At 49.9% G+C, this 18,021-nt stretch overlaps 1 protein-coding gene across 1 annotated transcript; it reads right to left on the bottom strand.

The window, feature by feature from the left end:
- Positions 1–3,987: 3,987 nt before the first annotated feature.
- LOC146763190 (uncharacterized) lies at positions 3,988–5,946 on the bottom strand. The gene has a single exon (XM_085571157.1). The coding sequence runs from the start codon at positions 5,944–5,946 to the stop codon at positions 3,988–3,990; it is 1,959 nt and encodes a 652-aa protein (XP_085427283.1).
- Positions 5,947–18,021: the final 12,075 nt, after the last annotated feature.

Here is an 18,021-nt window from a genome sequence, read left to right as displayed (position 1 = left end):
ATCATTGCCATTTTTCAGTTGTTAACGCTTTTTTCTTCCCCCTATGGTTAACTTCTTGAACGCCCCGCTACACTTAGCTATCACTTGATCAGGATTCTGTCCCTGGGCAATAGGTACTTCTTCCAGTCGTGACAAGGAAATGCCCCGGCCACACTTACTTTTTAGTATACAAGAGCGAGCTTGCTTTAGCACACGCTGTGCTTGTTGATTATACTTCCATCTATAATATGCACAGATCTTTTGTTCTTGAGACTCGAACAACTGTAAGCCTTGCAGGGTTGGTAAACCAGTGCAGGCGCGAAGATCTGTCATCCAAGATTCTCCCCGCCACTTAAATGAGCATCTATTGCACCATAGTGCAACTAGTGTCGTTTGATGAACCCATTTGATTTGTAAGCACCCCCCGCAATACAAAAGCACCCAAGCAGCACAATTACGATTCAGACAATTAAGGCAAGCTAAGCTTTTTGGCCCCTTAGAGCTAAGGTTTTGAAGCATTGTAAGTAAGTTTAACAAACTGCTCAAAGATTGACAGTGATCGATCTCCCGATCAAGGCCATAACATATCTCTCCTTTAAGTTCATTGAGTATTGGTTGTAAGGTGATTAACAGCTTCTTTTCTACTCTAATGAGGTCGTGTTCACTTAGCTGGCTCAGGTGTCGCCGTTCTTGAGCCATGCATCATAATGTCATGGTCCACAGTCTTTGGTTTGGGATGCTGTTCCTCCAAGTCTTTGTGGCTAGTTTCTAGATAGGGGCGAACCCACTTCGCAGGTACCCATCGAGGCCTGTCTTCCGTTCCTGTGGAAATACAAGCATATCCCCGCCCCCAAGTCAACAAGGTAAATATTTGCTGATCCCATTTGCCAGTTTTGGGGTCCCATACCTGTACCGGCGCCCCAAGAGGAGCCTGTTTGTTAGAAAAATGTCTGATTATAGGGAGTTCTGTGTCCTTTTCATTAATAAAAATAGGATTTTTCCAGTTTAGCACAAAACATGCTTTAGCAACCAACTTGTGTGGGGTAAGGAAGACCTCCCCCTCTTTTTTCAAAGCTTGGAGTAACCATTTAATGTCTTGATGACGCCGCTCCACGATGCCTTGTCCCGTGCTATTGTAGGGCACACCGGTAACATGCTTAATGTTCCATTGCTTCAAAAATTCTTCACTATACCTCCCCACGTAGGCGGGCCCATTATCAGTTTTTATTTCACGAGGAACACCTAGAACAGCAAAAGCTTGTAGCCAGTGTACCTTTACCGCGCGAAAAGCTGTCGTTGTCATTGCGGTTGCCCATACAGCGTGGCTGTAAGTGTCCACAGATACATGTATATACTTCAGTCGGCCAAAAGGTGGATACTCAGTAACATCTGTCTGCCAAATTGTCCCAGGTTCGATGCCACGAGGGTTAACTCCTTGAGACTGTAAGGGAACAACTCGCGCAAAATCTGGGCAAGAGGCCACAATATTTCGTGCTTGTGACCTGGAGATTTCATAGTCTTTCTGCAGGCCACGCGACGACTGGTGAAAAAACTCATGAGCGTGTCGTGCCGCCTCAAAGCCCTTTAAGGTTATTGGCCCTGCTACAGCATTATCGATAATTGCATTGCCTTCTGTAAAGAATCCTGGGATATTAGTATGGCTTTGCATGTGAGTGCACCAGATACAATGGCTCCTTTCCTCTATCAATCCTTTCATTTGAATTATTAATTCTGATATTTCTGGCATGCCTATTTTCCCCAATTTTGCATGGCCAATTCGTTTTAATAAACCAATGGCATACTGTGAATCTGAAATCAAATTCAGTGGTTGATGCAAGAATTGCGTTAAAGCCATAACAATAGCTTTTAATTCCAAAACCTGAACAGATTGCCCTGCATCAGTCCAAATTTTTGTTTCCCACCTTCCTTTAAGCTTCCATGCGAATCCATACTTTCCAGTTCTCCCACTAGCATCTGTGAAAACAGTAAGTGCCTCATTAATTGGTTTTTCTTTCAATATAGGGGCTCTGGCAATAATGGCCGTGGTTTTAAAAAGGGGATGAGAAGGGTAATGGACAGAGATTTGGATTCCATTTACAGACAAGGCAAAAGTCATGGATGAGAGTGACCACTCTTGAATCAGCTCCGATGTTTTCCAAAACAAAATGTATAATGCAGGGTCTATTCCGAATACCAATCGTACTCGGTCCTTCGCTTTTAACAATAGGACCCCAATGTATTCCTGTGGGGCAGTTACTGAAGCAGCCAATTGATAGGGTGGAAATACCCACTCTAAAACACATAACTTTTTGTCTACCTCTTGAGCAATGATCGCAGAGCGACTATGTTCAGGGCTGTAAACAATAACAATCACAGGGTAATTAGGTTCATATCAATACACCTGTTGTTGCGACACTTTTTGTTCAATATCGTGTAGGGCCCTTTGTGCACCAGGTGTTAAAGTTCGAGGCTCTGCAGGATTTGTTGTATCCTTCAATAATTCGAATAAGGGAGCTAAGTCTTCATTGGTCACTCCACACCAAGTACGGATCCATTGTATATCCCCCACCAATTTTTGCAAATCATTTACAGAATTGACATTGTTATTTATCTTGAGTTTCCCTGGTCGTATCCGCGTCTCAGTTACCATCATTCCTAAATACAACCATGGGCTACCTCTTTGTACCTTTTCAGGAGCGATGTGTAGGCCATATTTTGATAATGCCTCGATTAATGCCTTCTCCATCTCCTGAGTTATACCTTCCTGACTAGCTATCAAGATATCATCCATATAATGATACACTATTACCTGAGGGTGGTGTTTTATCCACTCTTGGATGGCTAAGTTGACATACCATTGGCAGATTGTAGGTGAGTTACGCATGCCTTGTGGCAGGACCGTCCATTCATATCGTAATGCTGGGCGAGAGGTATTTTTCTGGGGTACGCTGAAAGCAAATCGCTCCATGTCCAGTGGGTGTAAAGGAATAGAAAAGAAGCAATCTTTTAAATCCACTATTAACAAATACCAGTCCTGGGGTAAGGCTACTGGGGAAGGCAAACCTGGTTGTAATGCCCCCATAGGTTTCATTACTGCGTTGACTGCTCTTAGGTCATGTAATAATCTCCACTTTCCTGATTTTTTCTTTATTACAAACACAGGGGTATTCCATTCACTAAATGATGGTTTGATATGCCCAAGTTTTAATTGTTCCTCAACCAATTCTTTCAGAGGTTGCAGCTTTTCTTCAGGCAGCGGCCACTGAGGTATCCAAACCGGAGTATCTGACTCCCATTGGATCTTTGCCACTGGCAACCTCTGCTCCTCAGTGGCCGCTGCTAAAAATCCTGTGTTTGTAATGTCATGCCCCATTGAGCCATAGCATCTCTTCCTAAAATCCAGAGAGGTGTATGCATAACATAAGGGCGTACCCATGCCTGTCTCTGCTCTTGTACATCCAGTATTTTAACATGTTGTACACTTTGTAAGGTCTGTGATTCACCACCTATTCCACTAACCACGGTAGCAGTAGTTTGTAAAGGCCAATGTTCAGGCCAAGCTGCTAGGGGAACAATCGTGACATCTGAGCCAGTGTCAAGCATAATTTCTACTTCTTTGTTTTGTAATTTTTCCTCCCCTCTTATTATCAATACCTTTCGCAAGGGCCTATCTTTTTGTATAGTTGTGGTAAACATAACTAGCGGGCCGGCTGTATTTCCCGTACTCCCAAAGGCTCCTGTTCCCCTTTTTTCTGTTTTTGCCACTGGTACTTGAGAACGGAAAGGAATAAGTTGTGCTATCCTACTTCCTTAGTTAATTGTAATAGGCGGTGCAAAGATCTTAAGCATTATCTTTATAACTCCTTCATAGTCTGCATCAATTAATCCAGGCAGTACAAATATTCCCTGCTTGCTTGCTGATGAACGGCCAATCCATAAAGCACTCAATCCCCCCCAATGGTCCAGAGGCTGTGGAATCTACCACAGTCACCCCACTCGTGGTAATAGTTACGGTTCTTGCCACGGCCAGATCGACTCCTGCGCTTCCAGTTGTGGCGGCGGCGGGTTCATGGAGGCAGCCGCGACTTGTCTTGTTCCAGTTGGGTATTTCGGAGCCGCGCCCAACCCGCGTCTCTGGGGGTTTCCCGGAAGGGGGGTTCCATCCTTCTTAAAGCGTGATCGACACTCAGCAGATCTATGGCCAAACTTATCACAACGATTACAGGTACCCGTGAACACCCCACTTCGCACATTCCCTCTCCCTTTGTTGGGGCATGATTTCTTTAGGTGCCCCATTTTCCCGCACAGATAGCATGCGCCCTGTCCCTTATCACCTTTTCCTAGCCCTCCTTGCTTTAATGCCGTGGCCAGCGCTACGGCATGGATATTGGCCTTTTGCTTTTCTTCCTCCCAGGGTGCCTTTGAACAGATGTCCACCATTTGTACTATGGTTGCACCTTGGGGAAGGGTTGCTATTAATTTTTTACAGGTTCGGTTTGCGTTTTGTGTGGCCACTTCCTTAACTAATGTCATTTTAATGTCTTGGGATAAGTCGGGGGTATTATCAATTGATTCTCTTATACGATCCACAAATGTTAAAAATGGTTCATTTTCCCCTTGCCGTATCTGCAAGTAGGGGGGGCTAGGCTTGCCCATTTGCGGCAAAGCATGGAAAGCCTCCAAGGCAGCAGCCTTGCTTTGTGAAAGCACCCTGGGTGGAAGAGCGGCTTGTCTCTGTGGATCCCTATATTCACCACTTCCCATCAGCATACTGAGGGTTGCAAGTTTAAGGGGGTCCCCATTAGGAAGTTGTAAATTCTCTAATTGCTTGGCTTCCAGCCGTTCCTGACATTTTACCAAGAATAAGGTATAAGCTGTCGGTCCTATCAGAGTTTCCATAAGCATCTGGATATCAGCGGGGACGAGTTCTTGGTATTTCATGAATGCAGTCATCTGCCTTCGTACTGCCGAATTATGTAGCCCAAATGCCATAATATTCTGTTGCATCTTGGATACTAAACCCCACTCTAAGGGAGCCCATTCTGGCCCATCTGCTGTAGCCTGTACCAGAGCTGATATTATCGGTTCAAAGACCACTTCTCCACTTAAATTTCCCTGAGTAATAAACCCCTTCCAGCGACGCTGTGGATCAAAGGTCGGATCCCTTGGTGGTTCTGGGGTCTGTCTAAGATCTCTTCCTGGCAGCTTTTTGTTTACACCACTTAATCTCTTAAACCCATTATCATCATACCCCTTCCCCCTTTCCTCTCTCAACATTCCTGCTTCTAATTCCTCCTCCAGTTCTTGTTTTTCTCTTTCCGTTAAGCCCTCGCTTGCTCCTAATAAGCGCTTCAATTCCTTGTGTCCCTCTGATATAGATAACTCTCTTTGTTGTATCGCTCTAATTATCCCTTTCCTGACGCCCCATTTCCTCTTTTCTAACTCCGTTATTTGGTCTTCAATGTTTAAAATTCCTGCTTTTACGGTATCCAGAGCTTTGTTATACAACTGCCCTCGCCTGCCTTTGCTTCCTTGTGCATCATTGTCCTTTACAGCAGTTATTAAGTCTGTCATTTGTTGTCGCTGTTTTCTCAGCTCTTCCACTAAGTCTTTGTAAGGGTTAACATGCTCAGGGGTCCTGCTATCCTGCATTTCATCGGGCTCTTCTGGCAGGGGTATGTTTTCTGGCTGTGTTTCCATAGCTTCAGGATCAGGGGGTGCTGTCGGTGTCTGTGGCTTCCTAGCTGCTTCGGCAGCAGGGTCCCAGGGGATGATAATATCATCGAAAGCTCCCTTATGTACTGGAGCAGCGACTTTCCCGGGAGGAGCATAAGGGGGTGCAGGCTCATGGAAGGGGCCCCACTCGGTCAAGTTCTCTTCCTCGTCATTCTGGCCTTTAGACGCTTTGGATAGTGCGTCTTGTAGTGCAGCAGCAATTTCTGCGTCTGCATGTACTTGGTCAATCATGAGCCGTACTGCACGATAAGTCTGGGCCAGCTGTTTACTTCCCTTAGAGCCTGTCTGCACACTCTCCCATAGCTCCTCCCCAATTTTTGCCCATTGTTCTTGGGAAAATAATTGTCCAGTAGTCGTGAGCAACCCCCTTCGCCTACACCAAAGTAAAAATTCTGTCAGCTCCTGCCGAGGGATGGAATGCCCTGTTTTCTTACTAAGACTTAATAGTCCATCCACAGTAGCTTTTTCAATCGCTGATGCAGCGGAACCCATCCCGTCCAGACCGCAGTCTGCCTGACTCACCGGTCAGCCGTGGCCATGTCTTCTTCTTAAGTCTCCTGCTTCTCTCGAGCAGCCGGGATTTTCACCTTCTCTCGTCTGCTTGTCCATCCTGGATCACGTCGGGCTCACCAGAATGCCGCGGCCAGGTGAAGGGAGCACACACCGACACAATGTAGATTCCCAAGCAAGCTCCGTTTATTAGCTGTTACATACGTTTATTTATACAGTTTTTTACTTCCTTACATGCGATCATGCCGTGATCATGCATAATATGATTGGATGGCCCGCTTTGTGCATGAGGCATGCATGCGGCTTTAACTAACTTCTAATTAGTGCATTAATTTAGCATTGCTAAGCATTCTTTGGGTTTTATGCATCCTGCCTTTATCTCAACATATAGCCAGCTTCCTTTCTTCATGTTCAGCATCTCAGGGTCAAGGGTAGGTTGCTCTTCATAGTTTATTATAAACTTGTCCCATAGCCCAGGCGTGGCCCCCAGCACCTGGCAGCTTTTATCTGGGAGCTATCCTTGGATATAGGGAATTCTGGAGCCAGAGTCCCAGTTTTGGCCATGTGCGCCTAGTTGAGATGGATTTTTTTTCTCATAGGAAAGAAAAGCACATGGTCCCAGTGTTTGAAAGGCAGATGAGAGGTGGCCCCGGGTGGCCAAAGCAGCCAGAGCTGTCTCTCCTGACAGATTTCATCTGAGAACAATCTTTGCATACAAGGAAATTTGGAGAAGGAATCCCAATTTTGGCCCTGGGTCCCTGGAGGAGAAGGACAGTTCTCTCCCATAGGAAGGAAAGCCCAGAGCCCCAGTGCTTCAGGGGCAGATGAGAAGAAGCCCTGGACATGCCAAAGTCTCTTGGACCTGTCCGGTTGTTCCTCCGAAGGCCCAGCCAGCCAGACCTGTTACATGTTCCCTTGGTTGCTTGGGACCCCACAGTGTCACAATAGTCTCCTTGGTTCCATGAGGCCCTGGAGTGTCACAATGTTTCCCTTTCTTTTGCAGTGTCACAATGGCCCTGTGCTTCCATGAGCCCTTGCACTGTCACAGTGGCTTCGTGGTTCCACAAAGCCCTGATTGTCACAATGGCCCCTTGGCTCCGTGTGCCCTCACTGTGTCACAACGGCTCCTTTGTGACATTGTGGGCTGCACAAGGTCATAATGGACCCTTGGTTCCTTGGGGTCTCTGAGTTCCACAATAATCTCCTTGATTCCATGAGGCAGCACAGTGTCACAATGGGCCCTTGGTTCCATTAGGTTCTGCAGTGTCACCTTGGTGTCCTTGGACCTGAATTGTCACAACTGACCTATGGTAATCACATATCCTCTGAACAGAGAGAGAGAGCTCTCCCAGGAGTTTCCTGGGAAGCTGTGAGAAGCTATGAGAAAGCTCAGAGAAAAGAATGAGAAACAATTCTTATCTTCACTTGCTGCACCTGTTGTTGCGCGCATGTGGAATGTATTATGGAGATTTGTTTACCAAAGGGTGATTTCTGAATTGGCCAATGGTGACAGTATTTGGATTTCAATTAACCAATCTGGTCTGTCTGTATCGGTCTGTCTGCAAGAGTGATGAGTGTTTCTTAGTAGTGTAGTATAGTATAATATAATAAAGTGATTGATCAGCCTTCTGGAATCATGGAGTCAATGCTAATTATTACCACTCCGGGGACGCCCTGCTATGATAGTTATCCAAGTCAATCTTCCATTACCTCTGAATGCTAAATAGAATAGGCTTAACAGGCATATCAGCAACACCAACCACTGTAGACCCAAAGAGCTGGCTGAGGGGTTGGGAGAAAATTTCCCTTGGTGTCATTTCCTCACAGCAGGTACCATTATTAACGTCATTCCAAACACATACAGTTAGTGTGTGGTAGCCTCAAATCCATGTGCCCACCGTCCAGAAGAAATTAAAAATCCATAAATTCCTCACCATATTAACCCATCAAACAAATTGGATAGCAGCCACAGTAGCCACAGTTTTAGGATGGTGTCTAGGTTCGACAAGACAGGAATCTGCGAAGGAGGGCTAAAGCCTCCTGTGCAATGGAGAAGGTAAACCCCCTCCCTCCGAATTACTAGGAGTTTTAAATCAAAAGGCTCTCAGGCAAAGATATGGGAATGGGAGTAACAATTCTTTACTAGGAGAAAACTAGACAACAATTTAAAAAGGCAAATGCAATCGGTACAAACAAAACCAGTGAAAAAGTCCAGAACCTGAGGATTCGGGGTGCCAGTAGCAGTCCTGCTGGGTGATTGCTCCCCTTGCAGTGGTTGATGAATTGCAGCTGTAGTGGTGATCTTTAGAAGGGTATAGTTTTCCTCTGAAGATCTGGTGGCAGTGGGGCTGGTCTTCCTCTGCGCCGGGGTTGCCTCCGAGCTCCGCCGCCGCCGCCTCCCTGTGCCCCGGCTGTTTCGCTGCGAGATCCCGCGAAGAGAGAGAGAGAGCTGCTTCTCTGGGAATCCCGCCCAGAGAGCTGCCTCGTCTCCCCAAAAAGCTACCCCTTTATACAATAATAGAGTGCTTGGCTTCCCCCTCTGGGTGGGACCCCTCACAATGGGATGGTGTTACATTTACCAGCTCGGCAGTGAGTCAGTCAATAGTGTATAAACAAACCATTGCCTCTACGGGGCAAACCATTGTCTTTGGGAGAGATAACAAAACCTGCCCAACCTTTCGACAGATGGCAAATAGAATACAAGCTTATCTTACAACCCAGGACAGATGGGAAAAATGTAGCCACAACCATGTGCCACCCAAACCAGGGTAAGCAAGACCACATGGTCTATATAGAAATCTAACAAGGTTTCTATATCCAGTGCACCAAAAAAAGACCATGTTACTCAAGAATTGTTATTTTAATTTCACCCTTTTTCTCTCAATGTTCTTGAGCTGCACATTGGGTGCTAAAATTGGTCTTGGTTTACAAGACAGGTGTCTGCTAGGGAAGGCAGAAAAAAAGTCTCCTGTGGAATGGAGAAAGTAAACCCCCTCCCTCCAAATTATTAGAATCTTGAAATCAAGGGGCTCTCAGGCAAAGATATGGGAATAAGAATAACAGTTCTTTACTAGTGTGTATGATAAAGCAAACAAACAGCAACAGCTACGGCATGAACAGCAAACAGAACAGGAACCCAGTCCCAGCCTTTTGGCCTCAGCACTTTCCCCTGCAGTGCAGTTCCGGGAACAGCCAGCAGGGGCGCTGGTGGCTTCTGGGAGTAGGGCAGGTGCGCTGATCCCCACGTGGCTGCAGGGGGTACTCCAGCATGGGCTTGAGGAGCGCGTGGCCATGGCGACTTTGTCTGAAGGTGGGAAGGGGTGGAAGAGAGGCTTTGCTTCACAAACCCCGGGGCCAGCCAGCTCCGGTGCCTCCAGCAGGACTTTCAGAAAGCAGCAAGCTGGGCTGGCAGGATGTCTCAGTAGGCAGGGGATGAGAGGCTCCAAGCAGGGCAGGGAGAGCCAACCTCAGGATCCTGGGCACCCGAGCAGATGGGGATAGATCTCTCTTTTAGTGGGGTAGGTGTTAAGTTAATAAGGTCCCAGTTTAGTGGCTGTTCTCACAAGCAGAGGCTCACCCCATGACAGAAGAAGCTCTGGTCTGGGCTCTGGCAGCAGCAGTGGAAACTCCCTTTCCCAAGAGCAGCAGCTCTGATAGTCCTCCTCCCAAAATAAGGGATCAGCCGATAATCGTCAGCCAATGATAAGGAACGAACAGAAAGGAAAAACCAAACCCCCAACACTGGTTTGCCATTCTTAATCCTGTGGGACAAATTCTATAAAGGTTTAATTCCACCTTTATAAGTGTTTACATACTAGCTCTTGAAAAGTCAGGGGTAGGGATTGGAACCTGCTGCTCTAAGGCTCCTCTCACAAAAGGAGTTTAGAAAGCCTGGAGGTCCTTGGAGGTATTTGGGGATCTATAGGGGCTATTGGGGGTCCTTTCTGTACCTCCTGACCTGACAGGAGCTTCTTTAAGAAACTTTGCCTAAAGCTCCCACTCTGCCCATGACAGGAACCCCTGTGTGTGCCTGTGACATCCTGGCTCTTTGGCAGCCTGGAGATACTTAGAAAGTCCCCATGGAACCCCTCCGAGTGCCTGTCAAAAAATCTGATCCGTAGTAGGCAAACATCATCAGGACCCATTGCTATGGTCAGTTTCCATGGCAACTATCACCAGCCCCCTGTTGCTATGGTCAGTTTCCATGACAACCATCACCAGCCCCCCGTTGCTATGGTCAGTCTTTTGGGAGGTCCATGGAGACCCCATGCCAGGGGTGGTTGCCATGGACACCAGCTCAGGCTTTGAGCCAGAGCCCATTGCCATGGCAACCATTGGCACTTCCATCCCCAGGCTCATGGAATCCCAGAACTACAGAATTGGCTGAGCTGGGAGGGACCCACCAGGATCCTTGAGTCCAACTGCTGGCCCTGCACAGGACACCCCAACACTGCCAGCCTGGGCCTGGCAGCGGTGTCCAAATGCTGCTGGAGCTGTGACCCTTTCCTTCCCTGGGGAGCCTGGGCAGTGCCCCAGCAGCCTCTGGGGAAAAACCTTTTCCTGAGATCCAACCTAAACCTGCCCCGACTCAGCTGCAGCCGCTCCCTCCACTCCTGTCCCTGGGCACCAGAGTGAAGAGGTTCCCACAGCCCCAGCCAGGGACCTGCTCCCAAGGCTTCTGCCATGACCACCAGAGCTGGCACCAGCTGAGATGCTCGGTTTCCAAGGGCCAGGGTTCAGGAATGGGATTCCCCAATTTCCTGCTCCTGCTAAAACCACGCTGCTGTTCGCTGCCCTCCCACCTCCCATGGAAAGCACAAAAGGCAAGGATCCTGGGATGGGATAAGAACAATTTACTGGGAACAGCAACGAGATAAGGAACAAACAGGAACAGAAACAATATTGGTAACAGAAGGGATAAGAAAAACTATTTTCAGGGAAAACAACACCACTCTTACTGGCTCTTCCTGGCCATGTATTTCCTCCTGCCTGGAAAGGACACCCTTCTCCTCAGGGGAGAGAGTCCCTTTCCTGGCCCTGGCAGTGACCTGAGGTGGGAGTGAATGTAATGACAGGGACATGGCCAGACCCTCATGTTCTTCAATCCCACATCATGTCATTGGCAAGGCCAGGAAAAGGGACAGGTGTTGCATCGTGTTATTCAGTTTGTTCAGTTTGTTAAGTGGCTTAGTCCTGCACCCCCATGTAAGTGGTCCTGCCCTCCCTTGCCTCCTCCCATCCCTATGTCAGTCCTCCTTTCCTTCCTACCCTGAAATGTATCCCTTCTGAGGACCCCGTCCCTGGACCCGTCCATCACTCAACAGCCCTTCCTTTCTTTCTAGAAGGTACTACCCGGGACATTGAGTGATAGGCCAGACAGCCAGGTCTCCTCCTACCCTCTTTCCCCATTGGTGTTCCTTCATGTATGTTACCCTGATTTCCACACCCCTGTTTGATCTCATTGGCCCACTGTAGGGCCATCCCCTGGTTACCACCCACTGTTATAAGCTTGTGCAAAAGGCTACTTGTGGCTTTTGCAGGCAGTTTTCCCTCCGACCAAGGTCACTCTTCTGAGCTGCCAAATAAAGTTGGATTACAAACCCCTGCAAGAGACGACTCCTTGCCTTTGTCATCGTCGCCAAGGTCTCCCTGGGGCTCAGGAATTCCGAACCCAAAGCCGCCGTCCTTACCTCCCGAGGTTTGGGAAGGTGGCCAGTGCTGACCTTGGTGTCCAGCTGAGCTGGGCAAGCATTTTCCAGGACAGACACTGCAGCAGACAGGTGTCTTCCCAGCATGGATCACAAGGAAAATGGATCACCAGGGCTCCTCCCAATGTGGGTCCTCCAATAGGGGATGAAGCTGGAGCAGTGCACAAAGCTCTTCCTGCAGCTGGGGCATTTGCAGGGCTTCCCTTACCAGTGGCTCCATTGGTGTTTGGTCAAGTGAGAGCTCCTGGAGAAGCTCTTCTCACACCGGGGACACTTGTAGGGCCTCTCCCCGGTGTGGATGTGCCGGTGCCTGATGAGTTGGGAGCTGTGCTTGAAGCCCTTCCCACAGTCACGGCAGCAGAAGGGCCTCTCTTCTGTGTGAATCCACTGGTGCCAGAGGAGATCTGAGCTGGTCTGAAACCTCTTCTGACACTCGGGACACTCATAGGGCCTCTCCCCGGTGTGGATGCATTGGTAGGTGACAATCTGGGAGCTCCGGCTGAAGCCCTTCCCACACTCCCCACACTCGTAGGCCCATTCCCCGGTGTGGATCATCTCGCGCTGGATCAGGGTGTTGCTCTGCCTGAAGCTCTTCCCAAACTCCAAGAACTTGTAAGGCTTCTCCCCATCATGAAGCTGCTCATGGACCACCAGCTCTGAGCTCTGGCTGGAGCTCTGTCCACCTTCCTGGCACAGGGTGGGTCTTCCCTCCTCAGAGCACCCTGGGCTGTGTTTGCAGCCCCTCTTCCTGTGGGATCTCCAGGGACTTTCCTCCCCATTGGATTCCTGCACCATGGAGTTGCTCAAAATGGCCTCTTCCATGAGGTTCTGCTGCAGGGATTTTTCCTCCCTGGTCTCCATCCTCAGCTCCTTGACTGGGGGAGGAAGGACAAGGAGAGGATGGGATTTGCCTTCGTGCCAGAGGGAAGGGCGAGGAGATCCTCCTAGTGCGTCTCTGGCAGGATGGTTTTGGCAGCAGGGTTGTCCTGCAGCCGGGGGCCATGCTGGGCTGGGAGATGAAGCAGGAGAGAGGGGAAAAGGGGCACTGACTTCCTCCTCACCTGCCTGGGAGTCCCAGGACATCTTCCTCTTCCACACAGCCTACTTTTCCATCCAGCCATGGTTTGGGGATGGGAAATCCTGGTTTGGGGAAAAACAAGGGATGAACACATTGAGTTTGATGGTCCTTCTGCCCAAGCCCATCTCTAGAAGTCACCGTCCACCTGGGCTCCATTAAAATCTCCCAAACACCAAGATTCAGCCCTGAAAATGCCTCCCAGGAGTTCCCTTCTCCCTGGTGCCCAGCCTCCCCAGGCTACTGGGAGTCCCAGCAATCCCAAAAGCTCCCCCCTCTTCAGTCTCCCCATTTAGGGATGTCAGGGTTTTTTGGGCTCCCAGGGTCCCTTCTCCCCTTCTTCTCTGCTTTGGGCTGCAGGGGCTCCAAGGAGTCCCCCCTGCCCCTCCCCAGGCTGTTGAGGGTCCTGCCAATGGCGGCTCTCCCCCTTCCCTGGGCTCCCCACATTGGGCTCTTGGGGGACACACGGCTCTGCTCCCCCAGGCTGCCTCTGCCAGCAGTTGCCACTGGGACTCCCCAGTGTCCCCCCAAGGGGCCTTTTCCACTCAGCTTTGGGGTTCTTCATTCTCCAAACATCCCCCCAAAAAACCCAACTGGGAGCAACTGGGAGTGACTGGCTGCAAGCTGGGGGTGATTGGAAACAACTGGGCTTATACTGGGATGAACTGGGATCCTGCTGGAGGTGACTGGGATCATACTGGCAGTGAGTGCCACTACACTGAGGCTGACTGGGAGTGGTTGGTTGGTAGCAAATGGGATCATACTGGAAGGACTGGGAGTGACTGGGAAGGTGCTGGAGGGAACTGGTGTAGACTGGGATATACTGGGAGTGACTGGAACAAAAGTGAGGGTGAAAGAGAGCAACTGGAACCATGTGGGGCACAACTGGTTTATACTGGCAGTGACTGGGAGCACACTGGGGTCATCTCTGGATCATACTGGGAGTGACTGGACTAATACTGGGAGTGTCTGAGAATATACCTTGCACATTATCCCTGTACTGGGAGTCACTGGGAGCATGCTGGGAGCAAATGACATCATACTGGGACTTGACTGGGTTGATCCAGGAAGCAACTGGAACCATGCTGGAGACAGATGGGACCATACTGGGCAAGACTGAAAGCAACTGGGCTTATACTGGAACCACACTGAGAGAGTTGACATGTGACTAGGATCAAACTGGAGCTTAGTGGGATCATATTGGGAGCAACTGGGATCACACCTTGGGCTACTGGGAGTAACTGAGAGAAACTGGGATGATCCTGTGTGGGAGTCCAGGGCATCCCTCTGGCTGCCCTGGAAGGTCTGGGACCCTGGTAGGGGGACGGGAACCCCGCTGTACAGAGCCCCAAGAGACACTGTCTCTGATCTCTGTCCATGGAAAAGAGTTTTCAATCTTACAGGATGAATTACAAGCTATGAGTGTTTGATATAAGTAATAACTAAGTGTGGCACGGGTGCAAAAGTAAAATTTTAGGATTCTAGATAAGGGGTCCAAAGGGGACAAGATGGGGGAAATTGGGTGTGTCTTGTCCTTTTTCTCCTTCTTCATGCCTTCCATGTTTCACTGTAGTATTGGCATTTTTCTATTGGTTTATGTGGGAAACCACAGACTGAGGTATTGTTTATTAAGATATATATATATAAAGCTAGGAAACAGTTTTGTGAGAAATCACAGACTGAGGATAGGAAACCAAACGTGAGAAAATACAGACTGCTTACAGACTAAGGTATTGTTTAGGAAACGAGGATACGCAAATAGCCTGCGGACACAACATTTGCAAGATAAGGAAACCAAACACACCTGGGGACTGACGATAGAAGATAAAGATAACCCCCATTACTCACAGACTGCTTACGTAAACAAAAGGAAACTGCAAGTTTAAACAAAGGAGACCCCTCGGGAATTCATGGAAAGAAATGGGATAAAAAGAGGACCGTTTAGACAAATCGGCGCGGCAAAGAGGGAGCAGAAGTCCCTTCACCGCCCAGCGCTGTTTTGCTCGTATCCTACTTGCTGTAATTAATAAAATTCTAATTGGATTATGACCCGTTGTGGCATAAATTTATAACAGTTTAGGCTGGGGACACACTGTTCAACGTAGATGATAGATATTGGCACATTATTGTAAATATAGCACACGTAGTTTTTGGTATATAATGTTTCTAACATCCCACTGAGGGGCAGAGCTCCACATGCTGCCCTGCAGGACAGACCTGAGGCAGGGCAGCAGAACGTTATAGATAAGCAAGAATAAACAACCTTGAAAACCAGATGATTTACAATTTCTTCTTTGGCTATGGGGCTCAAAGACAGAGACTTTCTACAATCTCGGAATCATCTAAATACCACAGATTCCATCATAACTGGCGACCCTTTGGGTGGGCAGTCTGAGGGGCCACAAGCCTGGAGGACTTGAGCCCGGACCATTGACCCAGCCTGAGCACCAAAGGGCACATTTTCCAGAAGGGCATGAACTAGATGCCGAATCCCAGACTGAGAAGACGAGCATGGCCAGAGAAGGATTCCTGAACAGATAGCTTAAATATCTGCAGAGACAAGTCACCTCAAATTTGACCTGGGAAGGAGGAAGACCCAAGGCTCTGGGAACTTCCCCATTTGAAATTTCTCCGGATCGAGTTTGCAGATGATGCACAGTTAGTGGTAAGACCGGGTCAAAATTAGAAAGACTTATCCCCAAAAGATAAAACTACCTTGAAGCTTCAAGATCCAGCAAATATTGTGCTGGAGGCAACTTTAAAGGGAACCGCGGGGGCTGCTCATAGCTATTAGCAGGCAGCTGTTACTCCCCCCGGGGCAGAGCGGGGAGGGGTACCGTCAAGCTAACAGGACGGTGAGGGCCCCTACTAAGGAAAGGGGGGGGGGGGGGGGGGGCGAAATTAATCCCGTCAAAAAGAGGGCGAGGGGAATGGTCGCCACTCATTTGGACTCCACACCCTGATGCTTTTTGAGGCGTGTTTGTCTGATTTGCAAAGACCAACAAGAAACTTTACCCTGGCGGCAGAACACCTTTCACCCCCCTTCACAGGGAAACGGGCGGAGAGGTGGCGGGAGTGGGGGCAGAGACAGCGCCGGGAACAACAGGCGTGCAGACCAGCTCCGTAGCCCCCGGGTGCCGCGGGGAAGGGCGGGAGCTGAATTTCCACGGGCCGCGGCAGTGCGGGGACAGTGCGGGGCCGGCCGGGGAGACCGTGGGGGTGCGTGGTGCCACGGCAAAAAAACGCGCGGCAGTGCCCGTTATGACGAGCACGGGGTCTGGGGTGGCAGGAGGGGCCGCGGGGGCAGGAGCGACCGGAGCGGCCAGGACCACAGCGGCGGCGGGTGCCGCTGCGGGGAGGCTCGAAGAGCACACGGAGAACGCGGAAACAGAACCGGGCGAGGTCGCGGGCACAATCAAGGCGGGCATGGCCACAGGAACCGTGCTGGCCACAGCAGATTCGTGCATAGCATCGGAGGCGGCGGCGGACGCCAGCCAGCCGGACGGAAACTGCACGGCGGCCGCGGGGGGAGACCCGAGCGGCGCCGGGCCGGGCAGGACGCGGCGTGGGGCCATGCTCGTGGCGGCAACGGTGTGACACAGTGAGCGCGTGCTGATGGCATCAGCGGAGTGCGAAACCACGCTGGGTGCCGGCATTGCCATGGAGCCCGAAGGGAGCGAGCCAGAATGGGACCAGGACGGCGCGAGAGACGGCTGGGGGAAGGAAGAAGGCGTTCCCGAGGGCGCGGCCACGCCAGGGCCAGTGCAGGCGGGGCGTGGTCAAGGAAGGGGCGTTTCTTCCCACATCCCCATGGCGACACAGAGGGGGCGAATCCAGGCTGCGCATGCGTTTGCGAGAGTCATAGCAAACACAGAAGTGGCTGAGAATGAGGGCGCTTGGTTTGGAGAGGCAAATCCCAGGTGCGAGTTAGGCACAGCAAACACCGGGCGTGAGCGGGGAGGGGGCGAGCAAGAAAGAGCCGCAGCCATGCCAAGGCAGGCAGAAACAGGGCGTGAGTGCACCACAGACGCTCCTCTCCACACCCCCATGCCAGTGCCGGCGGGGACTGGGCAGAGCCAAGGCAGGGATTCCCTTTGGTCACCGCCTCTCCACAGCAAGTGAGAGTAATGCACCCCCCATTTCCTTTCATCAGCGGCGGCGGGCAAACAACAACAGAACTGCATTGTGGCACCGGCAGAGCAGCGACGCCGGGATTTTTCCACAGCATCGGTGAGCCTACAGTCGCATGGTTCAGCTGTAGTGCACATGCAAAATTTAACAACAAATACACAGCAGTGCCCAGAAACCACAGCAGCCAAAACAAACAACTTTTCACAAGCACACCCATTGCATCAAATACCCTGCCGCAACGCTGAGGGATTTGATTTCAACATTCACCCCGAAATGAGATTCAGTCAGTCGCCTTTTGAAACCAGTGCAACACAAGGCCTTTTCCAAACTTCTCCAATGTTTCTAACACCGACCCCAGACTCTTCAGTTAGGTCAACAGGACCTGGTCAGCAGCCGCACCCAGCAGATGTGGTGACAGCATCATCCCATGACAGAACGGCCAAATCGTAATGGTTTTTTCATATCATTAATAATGAACAGATTTCCAGAGACACTCATCTGCCACAGTTTCAAGAAGAACACCAACGGAAAGACAACAGAACTCATGACATTTCTTCTGAAGAGTAACAACAACCTGTATCATCTGAGATTCCACCGGAGTATTTTCTATTTATAAGAGACTTTTTGCTAGAATCTTTCCCCCAGTTAACAGGCAGTGCTCTGGAACTGTGTTTGCATTTGGCAATGCATTTTTCCCAATTGTTCCTTCCAGCAGAAGGTAGCCACACCCTTCACATATCATCTGCAAATAGTCCTTCTTCATCAGCATCCAGGCTACCTGCTGGACTGAGGGCGGTTTCGGCGGAGGTTTCCCCTGACTGTGCTGCACAGGGACTGTGTGCTGCACAGGGAAAACAGCTTCCTCTTTCTCAGCTAGGAGGA

Source organism: Lonchura striata, chromosome W, assembly GCF_050655825.1.
Source record: "Lonchura striata isolate lonStrDom1 chromosome W, ASM5065582v1, whole genome shotgun sequence".
In the NCBI taxonomy this organism is placed as follows: domain Eukaryota; kingdom Metazoa; phylum Chordata; class Aves; order Passeriformes; family Estrildidae; genus Lonchura; species Lonchura striata.
Note: the sequence above shows the minus strand (reverse complement) of the source record. Positions and strands in the feature narration are given on the sequence as shown.